Source organism: Anopheles moucheti, chromosome 2 (assembly GCF_943734755.1).
Source record: "Anopheles moucheti chromosome 2, idAnoMoucSN_F20_07, whole genome shotgun sequence".
In the NCBI taxonomy this organism is placed as follows: domain Eukaryota; kingdom Metazoa; phylum Arthropoda; class Insecta; order Diptera; family Culicidae; genus Anopheles; species Anopheles moucheti.
The window spans coordinates 28,162,007-28,181,059 of NC_069140.1; the positions used below are offsets into that span (position 1 = coordinate 28,162,007).

Here is a 19,053-nt window from a genome sequence, read left to right on the forward strand (position 1 = left end):
TGGTGTTGTTTTTTTGTTGCGAAAAAGAATCCTCTCAGTCAATAGTAAAAATTAATTAACAAAAACAAAAAAACCCATCACAACCACTGATTGGGTGCATTTGTTTTGTAATGTCGGTTGCGAGTGTCGCAGCACACACAAAACGGAGTGACGGAAAATGTGACTTGCTGACGCAATTTAACGAAGTTTATCGTGTCATCGAGCAGGAGCTAAGTTCCCACCGTCAGGAGCACGACCGCATCCGTGCGGATTTGCAGCAGCAGCACGAACGCGTACAAAGCGAAGCACTAGATCCATCATACGAGCGCGACACGCAAACGGTTGCCGGTCCGGATTACAAACGTGTCAGCGATGAAGTGATCCAGAACCAGCAGAATCAAATTCAGCTGATCAAAGAGGTCCGTGTGCTGGTGGGCTTACGGTGGCTTCGGTATCAATATAAATGCATATATCCACCGTGCTTGTTCGGCATAAACTTTTACGGATTGTTTCCTTTTTTTTCCTACCTTTTGCTCCTTTTTTGAATGCGCGACAAACAAACAAATGCAGGAAAAGGAAACGTTTGAAAAGCTGTGGCAAAGCTCGCAGCGTACCATCCGCATTTTGGAGCTGGAAATTCACGAGTACCGACGGCAGCTGAAGCAGCCTAAAGGTGTGCTTGACGCACGGCAACAGTACGCGGCCGCCGTAAAGCTGCTGGAACAGAATCTGACGGGCGTACGGGCAGCACTGGACGAAAAAATAACCGAAAACCGACACCTGCAGCGTGAACAGCAGGCGGCAACGGAACGGTCGAAGGCTTTGGAGGAAACCGTGGAAGGTAGGCATGCAGGCGAAGGGGTATGTAAATGTTGTGCGACGGCAAACCATCGCACTGAAGGGGGATTAGAGTTTGCGATCCGGTTACGGCACGACACCGCCTTAAGAGCTGCTGTCATTCCCGGGGATTTGCACCGAAGCTGCCCCAGGTTTTTGCGCACCAACTTCTCACTTTCTTTCCTGTTTTCTTTCTGGCGAAACACGGATTTTCTGCGTGTTTATTCCGTTGCGGAATGGAATTATTTCACACCACCGTGTAGCGCACCGGCTCGAAACGGAAGCGCTAACGAAGGCAATCGACGAGCTGCGGACAAGCGAGTGTCAGCTGCGCACAAACCTCGAGCGCACGATGCGGGATAAGTCCGAGCTGGAGACGCTGCTCGATACTGCGGCCGCCCTGGCCCGGCAGCACATGAGCCGAGAAAATCTGGCCCTCGCCAAGGTCCAGGAAGCCCTCCAGCTGGCGGACAGTGCGATCGAGGAGAAGAACTGTGTGGTGCGGCGTGCGCAGGATGCCCGCGAAGAGTGTGACTTTCTCGCCTCAACCATCGGGCAGGTGATGGAGGAAGCGGCCCGCAAGGTGGAACACGAGCTCGGCGGGCTGCGCAGCGGGTACGAGCGACGAATAGGCGAGCTCGAGCGGGCCCTTGACCAAACCCGCAGCGCACTGGAGGCGCAGGCACAGCGAACCAGCCAGGCCGAGACGCGGGCCCGTACGGTGGAGGAAAAGTTCCGGACGTTGCTAAAAACGAACCAAAATCTCGACACCGAACTGCGGTCGGCTTCAAAGATGATTGTAAGCGCGATAGTTGCTTTTTTCTGTATTGCTTCTTCCTCTGGCAGATGTATTCCAAGGCTGACCGTTATTGTGTTGCCTTTGCCGGGTAGTCCTTTATTCACCTTCACTAGCATCGAGGTGCTATCGGACAATACCGATATGCTGATCGGCGGTGATAATACCGAGTTGAGCATTATGCATCCGCAATAACGGGCATTCGGTACCGCAATAACGGAAAGCAATCCCGAGGATGACATTGAATTGAAGGAACGATATTTGAAGGCAAAAAAAAAACACACCAACTGCATCCCGATTTTATTTTGCAGATCGAAATGGAACTCAAGATGGAAGCACTTCAGAAAACGATGGCCAAAGAGAAGGAAACAAACCGGTGAGTAGCGCGGGTTGTGTGCAGTGCACCGGTGGAAGGAAATTGGTTCGCTAGTATTCGCGTCCTTCTATTTGTCTGCAAACATGCACACACACACACACGCCAGCAGGGGTTTTGTTAAGGTGGTATTGGTGTACCGTTGCTTCATATTTTCCATTATCGTTTATTAATGAGCAAATTCAGAGTGAATGGAATGTTCTCGAAATGGAATGCGGATTTTTTCGTTACCAGGCACTGATTTGAGGTTGGTGAAGATTGGTTCTCGAAGCAGTGCGATGCTGTATGCCGGGTTGAAAAAACACATTTGATCGTCAGTACCCGAAAAAGCGAATCGTTAAAAGCGAAAGATGCAGAACTCTGAGCAGCTATTGAACGTTTTCGTAAACTGTTTAGATTCTATTTTTTTATAGCTTTTGTTTTATATAAAACAGAATTGGTTTTTTAATTATTGTATGTAATAAACTTGCTGAGTTTTGTTAAGATTTATTTTTGTATTCCATCAAGACTAGCCTGGCCCAATTGCTTGCCCTCAACTCTGTTTAACACTAGAGTTATTTATTTGTTTTATACTTTTTATGTTGATGGCCATTTTATAAACAATTGCTGGATTATACAGTGCTTAGCATAACTATATGGGTACCTATTTTTGCAAATTACCTAAACCCCTCATGATATAGATAAGAACAATGTTAGCAAAACTTATATTTCATTCAATTTTACGTCTCTTTATAATTTTTCATATTTTTCCTCCTTTAAACAGGTCCAAATCCTTTTTAGAACCAAAACGTTTTAAGCTTATTTTCCAGCTTCTTTACTACAGCCGTCATCATCACTGTCGTGTTATCTTTGTCTTTAGAATTTAAAGTAAATTGCAGATAAAGCAGAGGCCCTAACAAATATGGCAAGCACTGTAGGTATTGTTCAATTTTTGTATATTAAGTCTGCTAGAATCTGCTTTATTGGTTTAGACTCTATAAATTAAACAGATTAGAAAAAATTGCAGGAAACAGTCAAAGCTATTGGTCCGGTTATTCTAGTGTTAAAAAAATATTCTAATACAATTGTAAAGCATATTTCTATTTTAACTATCCTCTGATCAGTATACTTCTGATGTTCCAATGGTCATAAAAAGTAATTAAAAACTAGTTTTTTCATTTACATCATGCGCATTCGATGCAATGTACACAACCAATCATATTTAATACTCGTTTAAATTACTACTCATAAAGCAGTTTGAATGGTAATTAAAAGCAAATACACTTATTTGGAAACGGAGGGGAAAATACGTATGCCATGCTTTCAGCCACAGCGTGGTGTTTCCTAACGCGAAGGCCAATAAAGTTCGAGAAGAAAGGCACATATAAATTATCGGAACATAAAGCAATCCTCCACACACATTTGTCGAGATTGTTCAGGGCGGTTCTGTTGTAGTGCATGCAGAAAGGCACATCCTGTGCCATTGTGTCGCAAGGAAGAGATTCTTCCCTTGGCTAAATGTGGAACGAAACCGAGTGCATCGCGATGTATGTGTGTCCAATGCAGTTTTCGATCAGCAGGCAGCTACATATCTCTTACTTCATATTGTTTACTTTTTTCCCATCCATTTTTGTATCCACGTCCACTGCATCCATCGTCGTCCATTCTCGAATAGCCGTGTGCGAACGTGGCAGGATGTTGGGACGGATACGTTCCGCCCTAACTCGCCGACGTCCCGATGCCCTACGCGTTTGCCGAAGCACTCACTTGGCCTTGATCGTTACAAATTCTCCTTATCTTTGTTTCATTTCTAATTATCACTTCCCGGCACCGATGCGGCACCATCGTACTGTCGGGCCCGAAACCCCCCAGAGCGTGCAGTGCCCGGGAGGAGGATCTGCAGCGTCTGCTGGCCAACAGTGAACAGCTAAAGGAACGCTGGAAGCGCGAGATGCTTTCGGTAACCGACGAGCTGCGGCGAAAGATTGAAACGATGCAGCGAGAGAATTGCAAGCTGACAGCGGAAAACAATCAATTAAAGGATCAGCTATTAATGGCATCGTCACCATCGGTGGAGGCGCCCGGTCGGTTGGATGGAGGCGCCCAGTCGGTGATCACTGCCGGTACCGGTACATCGACGAACGGTCGTCCCTGAGTGTGGGTTGGCGAGTGGTAAATGTGGAAAGCGGGTTTTTGCGGTGAAACTTCCGTCCACCGTTCACCGGTAAAGTCCTCCGGCTGAGTAGGATGAATTCCATTAGCGTAAGAGGGCTGTTTCTACTAGCCAGGATGGACACGCACGCAACTAGGTCAGACAATATCTCGCGGGAGTTGTAATGATGTCAAGTTTGCGAGGTAGGTTACGTACTATTCGTAACACAATTGATCAACAAACATTGTAATTGATGCGGCGGTCCATTGCAACGGCCAGAGTCCGGACCGGAAAAGGGTGATACTTACTTACCGAGAGTGTCTATGGGTGATGTCCATCGTCAATATCGAACCGGAAAGTGGGAGTATGTTTTTGGGAAGTAGCAAGTTTTCCCCTATCTTTGTCAGTGAAATTGAACCTTGTGCGTATCGTTTATTGAATCTCACACGTACGTAATTAGGCGTAATCAGTTGCGTAATGCAATGTTGATGGGTGGTACTTTTGGAAAATATCTCTCAGAACGATAAGGACACATACGAACTGAATGAAATTGGTAATAAAAGTATAACTGTTGTTTCGGGTGAACTATTTTCCATGAAAAGGGCCGTTTCCGTGCTTAAAGGGCATCGTATATTGGAATAACAATACAAGTATTTAGTACATTGGTGATTGATACAAATGAAAAGAGACTTAAAATGCAATGAATAATGTTCTTCATATAGTTTTCGGAGATTTTCAGAGAAGCGAAAGACTTAAAGTGCTAAGAAAAATGTTAAGATTAAGGTTTTTGGTAGAAATAGCCGAAAATATGTATGTCGGAAAGTGGTATAATATTAAAGAAAATTGAACTTAAAATCACGTTTGTTGTAGTATTTTATATTCTTATTTGTTCTGAATGAAGTTAATACGTAGATAGATAATAATGGATACTCGATTCGATTTATGTTTGATTTAGTCGGTAAGGACATGACATCAATTAGTGCCTCATAGTTCTCATTTAAAGGTATTGGTAGCATTCCTGCTGTAGGTCCCTATCTGCTTGAAAACCCTTCTAGGAAATAGTTCTTCCCATTTCCTATAATTCCTATTGTTAATATCCTTTTAGATGAGTTAGTTATGCTGTAAAACCTTAAATCCTTTCTTACGATGCTCTTCGCTAAGAGTACTCGAACGCACTACGAATGCCGTAAATGTATTTGAAAATTCAATAGCCATCGTCATGTTGTGCAACATAATTATAGAAGCAAAACTTTTTGCCATTGGCAACATTGTGCACAAAAAGCGCCACGACTTTAACTACCATTTTGCGTCGCCAGTTTTTCAACGCGGTACATTAATTTCTTACCCGAAAACTTTGCTGTCACTGCACTACAGGGGGAGGGGTTGAATTTATGCGAGCGTTTAATCTTAACCGATTTTACCGCCAGTTAGGGGAATGAATAATAATGTCTTTGGTGCAAGGAAACTTTCACGCTTACCCAGTACCAACCACCGCTAGAGATTATGTGGAATGCTGTCGGTGCAACACTATTGCAGCTAAAGACTCGCGGAAAGTTTCTTTACTGCCACTGGCAGGGACGTGTTTGACTTTGGCGTCACATTCCATGCCTAGGTGCATGGCGGGTATGCGGTTTAAGACGCATCCGATTCCGCCCGGACCAGTAACCAGCTCCGAAAGTTACACCGTAACTCAGTCCATCAGTTAGCTAGGCAGGCAGTCACTTTAATTGTTCCGAAGACGTGCCATCTAATGTGCATTGTGGGACGTGTGTGTGTGTGTTTTGGGAAGTGACACTCGCAGGTTAGTTTATGAATGCTTCAGCTCCTGTCTGCAGCGTTTGTGCTGATGTGCGGGCTCTGCGGGGAGTTATTTGAGAATAGTCTTATTTGTAATCTCGTCATCATTGAAACCGGGTTGCCATGGTTGCGGTGGAAGCTTTATCGTTTAGTTGCAACTTTTAGTGTTTCGAATACTGCATTCTTCAGCGCACAGTCAGCGATCCAGTTTGGAGTGAACGTGTTGGAACAGTTGTTAATTGCATTGTTGTGCTGTAGAAAATGTAGACGGAGTTGTTGCACAGAAAACGCTACGGTAGAATTGCAAAATGATGCTAATGAAATGATAGTAATTGTAGATTTTTTTTAACCTTTAGCACTATATAACAAATTTCCTTGATAGTTCGCTACAGCATGACCTTCAGAACAGCAAATCGAAAGGTATATTTCGAATGTGTATGTTGTCTTTTTTTTCAACACAATCTATTGTCAATTTGCACTTGTGCCCGGGTTTAACTCCTTCTGAGACACTTGACCATCCTTGCAGCAAAACGACAAGCACTCTCGTATGGATGGTGCAACACGACACCAGCTCTCTGCCATTTTTAACCAAAAATTGTCTTACGCCAGAGCTCGTATCTTCATGTCCTTACGTGCCACTCAGCACCGTACGTGTTTTGTCTTCTGTGTGTCCTGTTTATGGGCAGTGCAATGTGTGTTTCGCTTGCCTTGTTTCTATAAAGCGTCAACAACAATAGAGCAAAAGCATGTTTTGAAATCGTCACTGCAAAACTTACGGGAAAGTTGAAAGAGAAGATAGCTCTCGGTTTCCAGGTAGCCAATTGTTCCTATCTTGCTTTTGGAAAACCAGAAGATGTGTTTTATTGTTGTAGTTCTTAGATAGATGTAGCAAGAGAAAAAGAAGGAGAAAAAAAAAATTGGAAAAAGAAAAGTTGTCATCAAATTGTAAAACCTTTTGCTCGTACGGAAAACCAATGTCACGTACACCGGCCACGGGCAATACTTTTGGCAACGGATCGCGGTTTCGTATTTCTACTCCTTTTTTCTTTACTACATCCTTGGCAATTCCAAGGACATGGGAGGGTCGTTCGGATGCTGATAATAGCGAAAAACGAAATCTAATCTGGACAGAGTTCTTTTTTTTGGAAAAAAATGGAACGATTTTAAATTCATTCCGCAACAAGGTGTTCTGGAATTGCGATTAAATGCAACGAATTTGAAGCAATTTGAAAGCAGAATCTGTCTTTTCGAATAGTTTTACATCAGCTGCAGGCATTGAACTTTTTAACTTTTATCATTGTTAACATTCTAATGGGGAGAAACCTAATTATTCTCCACAAAAGCAATACAAGAGATTGAAGATCTATTACGCATATTAATTGCTCACGATGGAACAGTGCAATAGGACGGGAAGTCTAATTTCATGCTAATAAATTCTACGAACTTGTATTGATACTTATCACCAGGCGTTAGTGCTATCGCTATAGATCAATCATATTCCACGGGCGTTTCTTCCTTATTTAGGAAGTAAGTCTCTGGTTCACAACTTCCAAAAGTCATAATCAGAAGCTCAAAACTAATTAAAACTTAAGTCACTCCATGTTGCCCACACGGATGGAGTCGTGGGACATGTCTTCGGACAGTTTGACCAAGAGCAAAGCAGAGCGAGCAGTCCTCGCTTGATGGATAGTGTGGTGGTTTTGGATAGATAATACAGCCGAACTGACGAAATATGCACGATCGCGCCGAGGGTGTTTTGGGCTAGGGGATTTTGGTGGCTGTCGATTGTACCAGCCAAGCTCGCACCATCTGGTGCACTAACGGAACGGAAATTCATAAGCCTGCTGCTACAACTCATAACACGCAGCCGACAGTAGAATGGATTAAGCTGATACGCTCTGCAGCTGGTGAAATGTGTCCCGCATCGGTGTATGGAAAACATTCCCCCGTGTAGACAGTGATATCGTGAGGAACCTTCCAACCAGAAACCTTACGAACGAAGAAGTTTTCCACCAACACCTAGGCGCTGGCAAGAGTGCTTCTGACAAAGTGCCGTTGTCGTTCGTGCCACCGTGGGACAGCGCATCGATGCGTTTTCCACCCGCAGGTAAGATCGAACATGGAAGGAAGCAAACATTAGGAGATGCGATGTGCGCTGTACGTTGCTTCGATGGGATGCAGCACAACGGAGTAGGCGACCCTTTTGGTAGCGAACGAACACAATTCCTTACAGTTGGGCCAGTATCTTGCCGGTGCAAAATTGCGGTCGATAAATTTCCTGTCTAGTGCACTTTTAATGCACGCCCCGTGGTCCCATAAATCCGATCATTTTTGGTTGTTTTCTTTTCTCTCTCTCGGCATTGTCGGTAGTATTTCGTTGTTCGTTCGCGTTCTAACGGTGTGGTGGCATCTTACGGAAGTTTTAGCGAAAGAATCAGTGGCTGGTAATAATGTTTTAGATAGTAGTGGGACAGTAGTAGTCTCGGAAATGTGAAGTAATGTAACGAAGTAAAGATTTGCTAAGGGTTTGAATCTTCATTCTTCATCTGATTCCACTTTGTTGTGATTTAGAATAATAAAAACAGTTAAGATACTTTTTTTAATGTTGTTTATTCGACTCGACCGTTATCGAGGTTTCTTGAGAGCATCAATTACACACATTTTTTATTGCGAAGTAAATTCCTCTATCGATCCTCTATGATCTCTACCTAGACTAAAAAGGGTATTGCATATTCGTTATACAATAGAGTCGTTATATCAACAGGTACGATATCACCAATTCTAGTGGTCTTTCTTTTCGGTCTTCTTCAAACATAAAGGTGGGTCTTTAAACATGAAAATTAGCATAATATTGTAGTGCTATTTCACTTAAAACTTACCTGTATAAGGACACTAAACAAACATATTCGAGAATATCGCATATGATATGCGAATAGAATAGCGGACTTCGAACTTTTTGACCCTTGAGTTGTGTTGGAAAAAACTACTGTAGCTGGGGGTAATTTGTGTCGTAATTTATGTAGCAAAAAATGTGAGAGTTATTCAGGACGATTGCAAAAATGATATGTGATACAGTAGTTCCTTCCGCTTTGATCGTTAGTTCGCGAATTCCTAGTGACGCCGCTGGCCCCTTATTAATCCTTTTCTCGCTCTATCTCTATTTATATCTATTTCTTTCCTTTCTTCGCACTTCCACGGGCCGCTCAGATTTTATGACGGATATTTATGCTTTTTATCTTAATAATCAGTATTGTAATTAGTAGTAGAACGGTTAAACAAAACAAGCAATACAAATTTGTTTAAATAAGTCAGTTTCTTGTTAATAATTTTACAGATAATATATTGTCATATCGGATCTTAAGCCAAATTGCTCTTGTTGTGCGACCAATTATTTTTTCGCCATTGGACCGAAAAGATAAGTTTTCATTCAATGCACTCTGGTATCTGAGGTCACTACAATGCATTCAGAGGTTCAAATGCGTTAAATACATCTCGATACACTTATCGAAACATAGCTCCAGTTGTTAAAATGCTGAGATGCTCTAATGTTTGGTTTGCTAGCTGCAATCCAACACAAATGTTTCTCAATTCTTGTACAATTTTGTCAATCAACGATCCGGTTGCAAAGTGCAAACATCGTACAGTTGACCTAAATTCCATTGAAACTTTCTCAGACCCGGTTGTGGGCGTTATGTAATATATAAAAATAAATTCATTCGTAACTCCGCTCAATAAGGCCAACCGCCGGTGGGATATTGAACACTATTCCCGTAGTGCGGATTGATGATGCATCGATGAAATGCAGTCGGTTCGTTTCTTCCATCAGCGCACCGTTCCGGCCGTCTATCGAGGCGTTGGGAATTCTAAGCTGATGCTGTAGCTGCACATGTGCCGTGCCTTCGGACCAAACCACGGGCAGGGTTGGCAGTGAACGTACGTACTGATTTAGTAGACAAAATTGCCATCGTCTTGACAGTGCGTTCGCATCACAGCTTTGATATTCCATCCGTGTGTGCGGGAACAGCGCAGCCGGAAGTCTTGTGGGAGCGAAAGTAAAATGAATTGCACTCGAAGGTAATCTATGTTTGTTTGGGCTTGTGGCTTTTGGTTCCACCGGCCACCCATCCACCCCTGCGCCACCAATTGTGCGGTGAACTCACTTGTTGGCTTTCATCGCATCCGTGCACGGTTCGAAAGTTCGTGTAAAAGTTTCAGTGTAATGTTACACATGCCAATGTATAAGGCCGCTATCACTACGAAAGGGAAGTGGAAGAGACAGAACGCAGGATATGAGCTATCCTCCCAGCACCCGGGGCCAACGTTACATAAGGGAATCAACTGGTATCTAAAAGGCTCCATCAGCGCTTCCACGGCACTGGTTGCCGGCAGTGCCTTTTGTGCGGTACGTGCCCCCTTTCCAACTGGGTAACCCAATTGTCGGCGGGCGGAGTAAGTGATCGAAGCTTCCGGTGCCGGGAGAGAAAACATTCTTCGTAAGTCGCAAACTTTCGTACGATGGCTTCGCTGAATCTACAATCAGGTCGTGCTGGGAGATACGTAACAGGTCCGTGTAGTGGTTGGGACTGACCGTAAGAGGGCGCCCTTATTGCCACCGAGATAACTGCTGGGGGTAACTATTACTATCAACGGCTGGGGAAAAGGCGAATGGTATGGGAAAGTTTACAGATTATGTGCATTGAATTAACAATCATTGGACGACGTTTGGAAGGCGAATCTGAAGGTGTACAAAAAAAAGGAATCCATCCTAGGGGAAGAATAGCAAAAAAAAAGCACATAGATAAGTTCCAATATATTACACCAGTAGATCGAGCGAGTGTTTGATGGCTCGAGCGGTGGTCTAGCGCCAATATGAGGCGATGGGGAAAGTTTTCACTAAATCTCTTCTATCTTCAGCTTGACCGTACAAACCTGGGAATAGTATGGCACCATTCTCTGGCAATCTATCCCAATACAGTTTACCGACAGCTTCAAAAGTAAGCGATCTTGGATACGGGATGCACGTGGTGATGAAGTTTCGGTATGTATGAGTGCTAAATTGGCTATTAAATTGTAATGATGGTACCGAGCGGTCGTGAATGTTGGGGTCGATCGAAGGGTGATAGAGTTTCGAATCAAATTACGTCCAGGAACGTTTTAATTGGAAACGGTCACTTTGATAGACGGCCGTCCGAAGAGTGGATGTGAAGTTATGGTCCGTATTAGTATCCCCATGATGAGACTAATATGAAGAAAAAAAAACATTCTCATGTGGCCCGTAAAAGTATCAACATTATTTTTCCATCCTTTTTTGTTGCTTAAAATACGTTGCTGACGGGAACAGAAAATGGTTGTAAATCCCAATAAGGGCAACAACTGGCAGGCAACTTATAATGCTCTCTACGTACTCTACGTACACCGGTTCTATGCACGCGCGATGCACCCCGCAAAGTGCATCCAACCGATGTTGTGCCCACCACCGAAAACATGATATTCTTTCATGAATTTTAAAAAGTGCATCACCACCACCACCATTTTGTGCTTTTGATAAACAACACAAAACCGGTCGCCGGTACGTTCGTGGCCACGATGGAAGCCGTATGCGGGTGTACAAGAAGCGCAAATGCTGCGAAATTGATAAACTTTTTGCAACCATGTGTTGCAGGTCTGGTGTCGAATAATGGTGCATTTATCTATATTTTTTGCTTTCTCCTACTGGGGTAGAAGAGTTTTTGGTAAGAATCACGACCCGTTGCAGCGAGAGGATGTTGTAACACGGTTTGCAACACCGAATGGAAGTAAAGTTGTGTAAAAGTACAACCAAGCTTACTGCTCGTTTACGGTGCAGAATGTTTAAGCATCATCAGAAGGTAATGATAGAAGCCTTCCATTCTTCATGCCACCACCGTAGGTTGGCAATGATGATGATTGAAAAACGTGTCTTCCGAATACATTGTTTGTAAGTAGCAAATCTTTTTACTTCCAAAGTGAGGAAATGAATGGTGGCTTTGGATAGTTTGGTGCACCATTGTTTGTTGGAGTGGTTCTTCCTGAAATGGAATTATGTTTGAAATATAACGCGGTGGGTTTTTAAAACAATATCCACTTTGCCGCGAGATTGTTCATCTGGGGAAAACGATTTGCTTGCTATAAATGGGAGCGTTTTTTGTATTTATTTTTATTTTTTTATTTTCTTATTATATGAATTTAAGAACGGAAATATTCAGTGTTGTATTATTTGTCTACAGTTTTGGAATTTTTTGACGAAACTTTTGTAAACACTTAATAATGCCAAACATTCAATTGATGAAGAGTTTAGATCTAAGTCATTGATAAGGACTTTATTTTCGATAACTATGAAATTTAAATCTAACAAATTTGACATTCAATTATTCTACTACCAGAATAAGGTGGCGAGGTGGTGCTGTTCTAAATTTAATACTACACCTATCACACAACTATGATTTATTCACAAACTATGATTTATTTACGTTTGTTTGAAAATCAACATATTACTTTGGATTTTCCCCAGGGAAACAACATTTTCCCGAAATAGATACGTGTTTGTTTTCCTTGCGTAGGAGATCGATTCGAACAGATTGTCCATAGTTTAGTAATTTAGTTTTTAAAAAACAATCGTGTGCCTTTTCAATAAATCCATTTTCCACCAACTTACTCAAAAGTTCCAATATCAAACACGCTCACAAGCGTTGCATACATTTAGGCGCAAACATTGTCTAACGATGAGATTGCAGAGTGGCGCAAAGTCGTTCATATTATCTTCACCGAATGTAAACAAAAACACCCGAATCACTCTGCAGCGGATTGTAAATCCAAAACTCCCACCAGGCAGACAGGGTCTTAAGAGCCTATAAATAAGCGCGCCGGCTTAAAGGACCTTTGGAGCAGCAGCGTTAAAGAGTTCGCCAAAAAAGGGATGATGGAGGTGATAAAAAATGAAACACCGCACGTCAATGGCAGCGAAAGTGATCCATCCATCAATCATAATCAACCGATGCTATCAAACGATAACAATGTACTTCGGCGCAGGGCGGCGGTCTTTTCTGCGACAGAACTCAAAAGCGTTGTTTTTTTTTGTTTTGTTTTCGATGCTGCGCCAAGACAGAAGTGTACGTCATCGTCACCGTCGTACACAAAACATCTCCGGGAGCCATTTGGGCTGGAAATATGGTATGAAATGTGTTCTCTCTGTGCGTGTGTGTGTGTGAGTGTAAGCAAGTGAACGTGAAGAAAAAATCTCGTAATAAAATATGAAAGCAATCAGTTGACGGAGCAACAGAGGCAACCGAACAAGCTGCCAGCTTCACATTAGACCGCGAAGAGATTAAATGCATTATTGATGAGATTGTGTGGTTCTGTGTTTTTTTTTTATTTATTTCTTTATGGTCCATCTTCTTCATCTCACATACATACACCATATCGTATCTGGGATCGTATGTTGTGGATGGTGGTTTCAGTGTGCGCGTGTGTTTTTATGGCGTGCGTTTTTCGCTGACATACGTCTATACAGCTTGACCGTTTCGTTCGGGTTAAGCAGCATTTATCACGACCATTTATCATGGGTGAGCGGCGAAAATTAGATTATTAGAACCACAGCCACCCGATGCCACAGCATGTGTGCCATGATCTGCAGAATATGCAGTGGCATTGATAGCTTGTTTTGCGTGAAGGGTAGCTGGTATTCGGTTGGTTGAGGTTGGACCATGATGGTTCAGGATGTTTTGAAAATCCTGTCTTAACGAAGTGTGTATTTCTGCTTAGTATTTGTATTACTATTTGTTTAGATTTATCTTTTCTGTGATAATTGTAATATTAGTGGAATTACGAACTCTGAATGAGAAAGGGACTAAAGTTGTTGATTTAAACAAAAATAATAATCAATTAAAAATGACAACATTAGCAACACTACGGAATTCAAGGTGCTCGCTTGGTGGTGGGGATATGCTTTGCCACACTTGAGATGTCTATCAGCATTGAGCTTTCGCATTGACACGGCGCGATGGAGGCGCCCAGTCATTCAACATTCTGCGTGACCAGCCACCTGGCCTTGAATTCCGACCACCGTAATACTTAACTTAATGAACTTAATACTATTTCATTACATTTAATTTATTTCTTAAGTTTTTGGAGGTTTTGGAAACTAAACAGAACTGAGTGAAAATAAATGAAGTATCAAAATAAATGAATAAAAAAAATAAATAAATAAAAAAAAGAAAATAATAAATAAATGAAGTACAATAATAAAAAAGAATAAAAGAATAAATATGCTTTTTAAACAAATTCGCATACTTATTTAAATCCAACGGAAACACTTATGTTATTGTCTAAAGATTATAAAGTTTAGCCTCATTCGAAATTGTTTTATTAACAATTATTTCCAATCAATTATTATCAATAGTTTATCAAAGTGCAAAAACTTTAACAATTGCTGAGAAGCCAAATACACTTTCAGAGTTAGAGTTTCATAAACAGCAAATAAGACCCTTTCACGCCGACATTATGGCATTGCGGGGTTTCATTCCTTCTTTTGCTCTCTTTCATTTGGGTAATGTTTTTTCCGGATTACGTGAAATGAGAAAACTTTACGCAGCCAGAATGTAAGTTTGGCCAGTATTTTATGTATGTTTGTGGCTCAAGTTAATCATAATTGCATATTTTTGTCCATCTTTATGGTACACACATTACTGCGACGTATAGCCGCATTGTATTGCCAGTAATCGGCTTAGCGACATTTTATTGGGAGCTGAATGCCTGAATGGGCGCTGAGTGACAGCATATTTATCACATGGGAAGTTTGGAGGACACTAACAAAAAAAATCTTTTTAACAAAGCTGGGTAGTATGTGTTTTAATGCGTCAATAATAGGAAAATTGAACGATCGAAAACAAAGATACAAACGCACGCACACATCGATAAAGTAATGAGATAGTGGTACAGCTAGAAGCATAAACAAACAGTACAACTGAACGAACGAGCCGAAAGTTCATTAGAATTGACAAGGTTGATTGGTGTAGTACATCGAAATCTCGACAATCTCACTCGGGGTAGCGAAGGAAGTAAGATGCACGAAGCCGGCAGGTAGTTGGGCAGGTAAGTGGACCAATAATTAAACCAACTTCAACATTGCCAAACACACAAATTGGCTAACATGGTTCGTGATGGACGGCAGGCAACACTCGACCTGATGTTTATCGATCGGTTTTGAGGTTCGCCCTGCCGATATCTGCGACGCACCGGAAGTAAGAAGCCGAGAAAACGGCAAAAGCAAATAGAACGGCGAAGAAAAATTGGCAACAGGCGACAAATTGACAGACCACAATCTGTACAGACAAGACAGATCGTTAAGAGATCGAACATGAGCTGACAAATTGTTCTTGAAGCGAATCGATAAACAAACCAAAGGAAATAGCGCTGGCGGACGATCGGTGTTACGGTGGAGTGTGTGTTTATGTTGCGGCGTATCATGCCGGGTTAAAGCTGTACGTTTGCTGTGCTTTAAATGTTTTACCTATAACGTGTGTAGGTGTTTTTTTTTGTGTTTACTTTTTCAACAAACAGTCAGGAGATGACTTTTATTCCTTACGCAAAAAGGTAAAATAGACAACAGAGTTGGTGTTAAGATTCGTGGTCGAAAATATTCGTGCAAACCGCTTGTAACTTGTAACCTCGTCACTATCGTTTCCAGTCTTCTCCGCGGTGGTCGAGATGGTGTTCGGGTGTAAAAATAACCTCTTCAACCTTTTTTTTTCTCCCATTTAAACGAATTATGGTCTTCCGTAGTGCCGGTTGCGCTCTCGATACGTCTGGGCACATTAATGTTTCACTTTGAAGCCGACCACGTATGTAACTATCGAGTGTTTAGGTTAAGCCTGTCCAGCTTTATGTAGTGCACCATCTCCAGAAACGAGAGCAGGTTTCAGCAAATCGACAAGAAAAGGAAACCACATAGGAAATGAAGAAATATTCCAATGGGTTGAATTGGAGAAGAGTTCAGCTCGGCGTCGAATCGTTTGCGGTAGGTTCGACGCAAACGAACGGAGGAGGATCAAATGGAGGAAATAAATCGATGTGTGGTGGTACGGCTGAGCGAGAGATGGATAAAGTTGGACCCGAAACCGGCGGGAAACAATGCTGCATAAGATATTTTCTCAGCTCACCCGTTTATTTTCTTTAGTACCTTACGGAAAACCTTCGTGCAAAAACCCAGGCCACTTGGGGTACTCGGGGCTGTGCTTGGGAACCACCGTAAAGATCGATGGATGTCTTGCGTTGCGTTGTTATGTCGGTGTCGGCAGAAATGGTCGGTCCGGCAGGTAAATGCGTGCGGGGCCACGGAGAGCACGGAATGGAAAAACAGTGGAAAGGGGTATGGTACTCGAGAACATGGTACATGTTGGTTTTTCTCTGGGCGGCTTTGCTTAAGAGCGAGCACGAGTTTCAAGCATCTGGTTTTTGTAAAGGATTCCGCACTACTTCGCACTGGTGAAAGGGGGGGATTTTTTTTTAGAAGCAATAGATCGAATGGATCGTATGACCTCGAGCGTACGTTCGAAAGTGGAGAAGTTTCTTCACGGACCTAGGCTAACAGTAAATCAAAAGCAAATATCCGTATGTTTTTTTAAGGATAATGGAAACGATAGATTCATAAACGATAATGGACGGTAATGGATGCCTTCATCGTTTTGGTCTAGAATTTTGATCTCCGTTTGTTGATATTTTTAATCATAAATAATGAGAAGCTACTTACACGATTTTATGATGCTTTATTTCACAGTATCTCACGGTAATAAAAAACCCTTTCACTTGACACAATTTAAACCTTTTTAGTTTTCATAACCACCGTGAGAAGCACTCACTTACGTTCGTTTACTCACCCTCGCACAATTATTTACGCCCGCTCACACTCTCTTTCTCAGCAGCGTGAGAAAATGAGTAGCGGTGAGTTGGTGGAAGAGTGAAGATACGCAAAAATTTCCTCTCTCACTGCCACTCTCACACAATTCATCGTGCGTGCTTTGAGTGACTACTGTGAGTGGGGTGAATTATTTTTCCTTGTCGTATTGAACCCATCGCTGATTGCGGAAACAAGCTTTCCGTGTTTTTCCCACTGCGCTTTCAGCTCAGTTATCGTTTGCTCTCGTTGCAGCAGGCACGTGCGTGCGTGATCTCGGCTAGAACTGTACCATTTTCGAGTAAGAGAATATAAAGCAAAAGTAAAAAAAAACCATGGTGGCCGTTTGCAACGACCCAAGGGGCAAGGGTGGTACGTGGTTGGGTCGGATCTGTGGGAAATACCATTATCCTTAAAAGTGCAACATGCGTTGAAGCAGTGCCGTGAAGTGATTTCAACCCAAACAAACACACGTAGTGTTATCGTGGGCAACCAAGGTGTGAATGCGAGTGTTGAGAAGCAATTTAGCGAAAGTGCAAACCATCAAAGGATGTGCCATATGTGAACAGATGTGGAGCAAAGCGTGTGTGCGAGAGTGGTGTGAGTGATTGACGAATGGGGTAGGTTGAATGCAACGAAAATCATGAGGAAAGCCCTAGTGTGCAATACATAGTATGCAGGGTGGCCACGGCGAGCAGGATCAAAACCAGCAGCGGGCTAGATGGGATTAAGTGCGACTGGGAAAGTAGTGCAAATTTCTTTACAGTGGTTTTCCGCTATTTACTATCAAAGTGAGCAAGTGGGAGAGAGAAAGAGAGTGAAAAAAAATGCTGCAAATGCGTACACCGTGTGCGGATGGTGTGAGCTGAAGAAATCCGGTGCAAAAAACCGCCAGCTCACCACAGAAAGCATTTAGTGGCGTGGTGGAGATTTCCTTAAACGCTTTTCCTTCCATTCTTCCGGGATGAAATGGCCGTGTGTGAACAGTAAGGATGGCAAGGTTAAAACGAGGCAACAAATAGTATTGATCGAAAATGGGAAAAAGGAAGATACGGCCAGATTTGCTGCCCGTGGGCTACGATCGCGTGGTTTCGCCGTTTTTTTTTTTAGTACGGAATTTTTGCAAATTGTTTCGAGCGTGAAATCGCGCCCAAGAGGAACATTTCCATTTCCGCCGTGCAAATGTTGCTCTGACCGGTGGCCGGTGTGTTGAGATTATTGTGTGTGTGCTTTTTTTTTGCATGGGCTTTTGAATTTTCCTTTCTGTCCTTTTGTGTAAAGCTTGCTACAGTTGAAATTGTCGCCGGAATGTGTATGAATTAATAGGCAAATCCGTGGGGAACTTGCCCTCAAGCGGGAAATTGGATACTGTGACCTTGTGGTGAGAGTGAATGAATTTCTTTTTTGTTTTGCAGAGGTAAAAAACAGAGTGTGAAAGTATGATTATTGAAATGCGCCTGCCGTCTAGTGGTGTTGATAAAAGGGAGATGTAATTATTCGAAAGGATTTCGAGTTTAATCGGCGGCCAAAAATCGGGTAAGTGACTTTTCTTAACTCATTGGTAGAAGTACAAAAGAACAGTTGATTGGTTAAGTTTTCAATGAAGCACGTAAAGCGTTACAATGCTTCCTGGTCTGCTACTTTCTACTGCTAATGTCCATCTAATGTCCCTGGTAATACTTTAGCCTTGCGGCATTTCCTAATGATAGGGTTATGGATGGTCGGAGGTAGTACCACAACGAGCAAACCACTGTTTTCCCAATATTCCTAACTCGACACCGGTTAGTTCACAGGCTAGTGGTACGGTTCCCGAAAACCTCCGGCTGGTAGGCGGGATAATAGTTTGTGTCACGATCGCCGCTTATAAATTGCATCCATTTCGAACCATGTTCCGAACCAGCGACCGACCGATACGTGCAGACATTATTCAGCATGTTTGTACGGCCGATGCAGGTCGGTGATTTGAACGATACATGGCGCGCTGTAAGTGCTTACCAGCACAAAACGAGGACAAGAAATAATACATCACTCGGAAATGACATTACACGCTACCGCGTTGTATGGCGTACAACTAATGCGACGTGTACTAGTGTGTGTGAGTGTGTGCAGTTCGGTTGGTTGTTTATGTATGGCTGAATACTCGGAAATGCTCCGATATCTTTCTTGTGCTGCTGAGGTAGAACTCATAATTCATAAAAATTACTTGAGATTGTTTATATGGTGTTATTGCT

The 19,053-nt window shown here is 42.6% G+C and overlaps 1 protein-coding gene across 1 annotated transcript; it reads left to right on the top strand.

Moving 5' to 3' along the window:
* The first annotated feature begins 110 nt into the window (after nucleotides 1-110).
* On the top strand, nucleotides 111-4,119 carry LOC128298541 (trichohyalin-like). The gene is made up of 5 exons (XM_053034297.1): nucleotides 111-398; nucleotides 550-820; nucleotides 1,080-1,615; nucleotides 1,924-1,988; nucleotides 3,837-4,119. The coding sequence occupies exons 1-5, from the start codon at nucleotides 111-113 to the stop codon at nucleotides 4,117-4,119; spliced, it is 1,443 nt and encodes a 480-aa protein (XP_052890257.1).
* The last annotated feature ends 14,934 nt before the right edge of the window (nucleotides 4,120-19,053 follow it).